This window comes from Gambusia affinis, linkage group LG22 (assembly GCF_019740435.1).
Source record: "Gambusia affinis linkage group LG22, SWU_Gaff_1.0, whole genome shotgun sequence".
Lineage (NCBI taxonomy): Eukaryota > Metazoa > Chordata > Actinopteri > Cyprinodontiformes > Poeciliidae > Gambusia > Gambusia affinis.
Window position 1 is genome coordinate 12,558,163 of NC_057889.1, and position 4,590 is coordinate 12,562,752.

General features: G+C 42.0%; 1 protein-coding gene across 1 annotated transcript; it reads right to left on the bottom strand.

Moving 5' to 3' along the window:
• Window positions 1-456: 456 nt before the first annotated feature.
• Window positions 457-2,244, bottom strand: tcf21 (transcription factor 21). Its single transcript, XM_044106942.1, has 2 exons — window positions 1,683-2,244; window positions 457-875 (listed from the first exon to the last, which is right to left on the bottom strand). The coding sequence occupies exons 1-2, from the start codon at window positions 2,118-2,120 to the stop codon at window positions 786-788; spliced, it is 528 nt and encodes a 175-aa protein (XP_043962877.1). The 5' UTR covers window positions 2,121-2,244; the 3' UTR covers window positions 457-785.
• Between the last annotated feature and the right edge of the window lie 2,346 nt (window positions 2,245-4,590).

Genomic DNA, 4,590 nt, shown 5'->3' on the forward strand with positions numbered 1-4,590 from the left:
AACAACTGGCCTGGGCGGGTTAAACTGGGGATAGGTTCCCCTCTGCTTTGAAGGTCCACACATTTTTATTGGCTGAACCAAGGAGGGAATAACCAATCAAGCCTTCGCCTAAACAAATATAATCCCTTGGCCAATTAAATCCAATTAGCGACTACTGAAAGCATTAAAGATATGAAATAGCCCGAGCAGAACAGATTTACCAAGTTGAGCTGCAGGTCCATTTCGGGACTTGGACTCATCTCTGAACGCATGAGCGGTTTGTTTATGCAACGGTATCCACGTCCACCGTTATCTTTCAGAAACAACAGAGAGGGCCTTATCAGAACCACACTTTGTCGGTGCTCAGGTTCTGCTATTCTGAAGGAGAACACTGATAAGAAAGGTGAGCAGGTCAGAGAGTTGGCCCACACAGCGACATAAAAAAGGAAATAATAACAACATCCAACACACAAGAGGTGGAGAAAATATTTTATATACATGCAATCTGTACAGAAAATTAAAACAGGAAAAAAACCACCTGCAGATTATGACAAAGTACAAAAAAGTATAAAAAGATTATCTTTGAACCAGCAAAGATAGCAGGTGAAGGAATCTACTTAAATAAATTGATCTTTTCAAATACGGGAACGTCGAGAGAGAGAGAGAGAGAGGATGCGCTCTCTCTATTATTCCCACTCACAGCCTGCGGAGATGAGACTGTATTTTGGTCAAACTTGAATGTTTTTCTGTCTTTTGAAAGAGAGACAGCGAGAGAGGAAAAAAATAGCTTCTCCCACTTCATCGCATCAGGACGCGGTTGTTCCGCACAACCGCGTCCCGTTCAGCATCTCCTTCAGATCAGTCTCCGGTTTCCCTGCGACCATGAAGGGCCACGTCTGCGGAAAGGAAACAGAGTTAATTTGAACACCAGTTATTAAAGAAATCCAAGTCAAACAGAAATTCCAATACGAGTGTGAATCGTGGCTTTTTGACTAAAATAAATAAACAGTAGCTATAGCAAACTCGTGTCATTGTGGTTTGGTTTTATTCTCAAATTAGCTTTATTTCTTGACATCTTTTGTGGATTTTCTTTAGTTTAAGTTGTTGTTTCGCATTGTAATTATATTAAAGCAACATCAATTCACTCTTAAAAAATAACTCTTCTACCTATAGCAAGTCGTTGCATCAATATCAGAGTCTTTCTGTTCTCTAAATATATTTGATCTGAAGATGTAATATACAGTCTGACTTAGAACTGGTCATAAAAAGGCTTTCTTCCTCCGTTATGCACCTGCCCGGCAACGCCATCACCTATTCCATCCATAAGGCTTTAGATGGGCCTTTGGAGGCCCTATAAAAATCGACATGAAAATTTAAAGCCACCACAAATAGGTAACAGCGGGACAATTTCATCCTTTATAGCATTATATACATTTCAAAAATATTTATCTAAAATGACGCCTTTTATTTGTCCTTGTGTCATTTCTTAAGCTTTATCCTATTTTTCAATCCATCGCTCATTCCTGGCTCCTCCTCTCTATCTGACAGCACCACCATACGGCACTTTTTCGAAAATGGAGGCGCCAATTATAGCAATAAAAATACATTATTTTCTGAAACCTGCGGCCATGTTTTCCTCAACTCTCTGCTGCAGTGGATAGCATAATCTGCGTTGTGAATAAACCCTCGGGTTTGAGTCTCACCAGATTAACTGGGTGCGTATATCCGTTTTCATACTTGTCGTTAGCCAGAATCTGCCGGAGATGCGCGATGTAGCTGGACGCCAGGCGCAGCGTGTCCAACTTGGAGAGCTTGGTGTCCGGCGGTACCCACGGTAAGGAGGTCTTCAGTCGCGAGAACGCCTTGGACAGCACGCGCATCCTGGCTCTCTCGCGCGCGTTGGCTGCGTTCCTCTGCACCTGTTTGCCCTCCTGCTGCGCCACACCTTTGGGCGCACTTTTGCGTGACGAGCTCTTGCGCTTCTTGCCAGAAGCCTCTCTCCTCCTGCCCTCGGTAACAAAGCTGCCCTCGCAGTTGGAGCTCTCTTCCGTGCTCTCATTGGAGTCCTTACCGGAGGAGCCGAACTTGAGAATGCCGTCCAAGAGCTCGTCGTCGACGTCGCTGAGAGATCCGGTGGACATGGTGATGCTGGGACTGGACGGGAGCGGGCTCAAATCATGGGAACGACAGAGTTGATTCTTGACAGAACCGAACGGGGTGCACAAACACACTCCTGGGAGTTCATGTACAAACTAAGTGAGCGTGAAAGAAACAGAAAAAAAGAACACTTTTTATCTCTATGAGCTGAGAGGGCGTTACCTCGTGCTGGGAGGAGACTGATCTGAGTCGGTTCCCTAAAGTTTCCAGGACCCTGATGGATTGGATGAGTCACTGGAAACAAGATAAAGAGTCAGATATTGGATTGATTCAGCAAAATGAACTTTAAACAGTGTCCTAACGTAGCCTGTTGTTCAAATTGTAGTTTGAGACCACTTTCATACTAACCTGCTTTAAATTTCCATATAAGATAATCTCTAATCTGTTTGCTAACAAATGTCTGAGGCCTCCATTGGGCAGCGACATTTATACTCTGACTAAGAAAGGTTAATTCTGTTTAAAAAGTCGGTGACTTCTGAAGGTAATTGCATCCACTGGTTTTTATTTTAGGGTATCAGAGTAAAGGAGGTTGGGCACCCTCAACTTTACAGGGTTTAATTTCTAAGAATTATTTATCCAAACATTTTTTTTTTATCATTTCCCAGTTCACAGTCATGCACTACTTTGTGTTTAGGTCCAATTTAAATAATACATTAATGCTACAAAATAAAAGATAAAAAAAATAAATAAAAAAATTAATAGTTTTGACATGTGATGCTTAACATTACATTTCTAGCTCCTGTATACAATATTGCTATTGTAGTTAAGAATCTGTATTTTATGTCGTTCTGCTCTGTTTCTGCAGAGATTTCTGCACTTCCTGGCTCTTAAGTGCAAGGACAGGGGGTGTCACTTCTCAAATGGCAAACTGGCGCCTTGGTCCCCTCTGATGTAATGGATACCTAGCACCCACAATCCTCTGTTTGGCCTTCCACATCATTCCACACTGATGCTCTTTGCACCAGCCCACTCAGGGCCACGTCCAAACAACTGGAGCTCTCCAGAGCTGCATGAGAGGAAATCCTGAAGGCCTGTGATAATCCTTTACTTCTTATGCACTTCCGCTTTACTTTTCTTCTTTTTTTTTTTTTTTGCATTATTCCTCAATGCAGCCTAAGATGTTGACGGTATTTCTAACACGAGTGCGCGTTTGCCCAAGCATGTGTGAACGCAATGTCTTTGCATGCACAGTTTAAGCATGCAGGGTTAAAAAGTGTGTCTCCAGAGAGCTGACCTTTAGTTCTTTTGTTTTCGGTGTCTCAGCCCATCTAAACAGGCATTGCCTTATTAATCAGTCAGAAACAAACGATTACGCTACCTTTTGTTGATTTCTTTGCTTTGAGCTTTAAATACATTATCACAAATAAGAGAAATGGACATTAGCAATACTTAATTGACTCGCTGGGAAACGTACATTTGCAATAACAACAAAAATAGATTAAGATGCTGCCAAACTAAGCAGAAAGCAGGGGATAGATAAGTGAAGGGATAAAGAGAGAAAAGAGGCCAAAGATGGGGATTAATCTTCTGGGTGGGCTGAAAATCAAAGCACTAAGAGGAAAAGTAATAATAGTCTGTTAGATTGATGATCACCTCTGAGATATATGGATCTACACATGAGAGAAACAAGAAGACAGATGGAGTGGGAGCCAAACTAAAATAGCCTATAAAAGAAAAGTCAAGGGACTCTTTTCCTATTCCCTGTATAGCAATAAGAAGTGATGTAATATAACTATCGTCAGTGCTGAAATACAGCTTAATTTCTGTATGATAGAGAACACCAGCCAAAGAACTAAGTACTTGCTGTTTTGTGAGTGGGTGATTTTTTTTTTCTGTTTGCAACAACCCTTTATGAGAATGATAAAGTGTTTCGGAAACCCTCTCTCAGAGCTGCGGTCACACTGAGAGTGACACGAGGCAACAGGTGAAGAGGGGGGAGAGAGAAAAAAGAGGGAACCCTGGCAGTCATGGAGGGACATGCTGCTAATTAGCCGGTTTGGGGGCAAAGGTTAGGCTGGTTGTGTGATGTCACCATTAAAGGAAGGGTTCCAGATGTTGGTCACATGCAGGACCGCAAAGGAGGGCATCCGATCCTCCCAGTCATTATCCAGTCATGTTTTTGCATAAATGTGTTGGTTGTGCAAAAACAGACGCCACCTCTCTCATTTTTATTTCTCTGCTCTGTTTGGGCTACTGCAGTGTTCATCTATTCCAAACTTTGGAAAGCTGGATGAATTATTTTTGGAACATCCTAACAAAATAGGTGTAATTTTCAGGCCTTGTTGTATCTCACTCAGCAGTGGTTTCTGATTTTGGTGAAATGGTTCTTTGCCCAATAATTCTATAGTTTAACTCCGAATCGTAAATAAAGGCATGTTGCCTTGTTTTTTTAGAGGCAGAAAGAAACTACAAACAGTGTGGCAAGACAAAAGGAGTTAATGGCAAAAGGTGCAA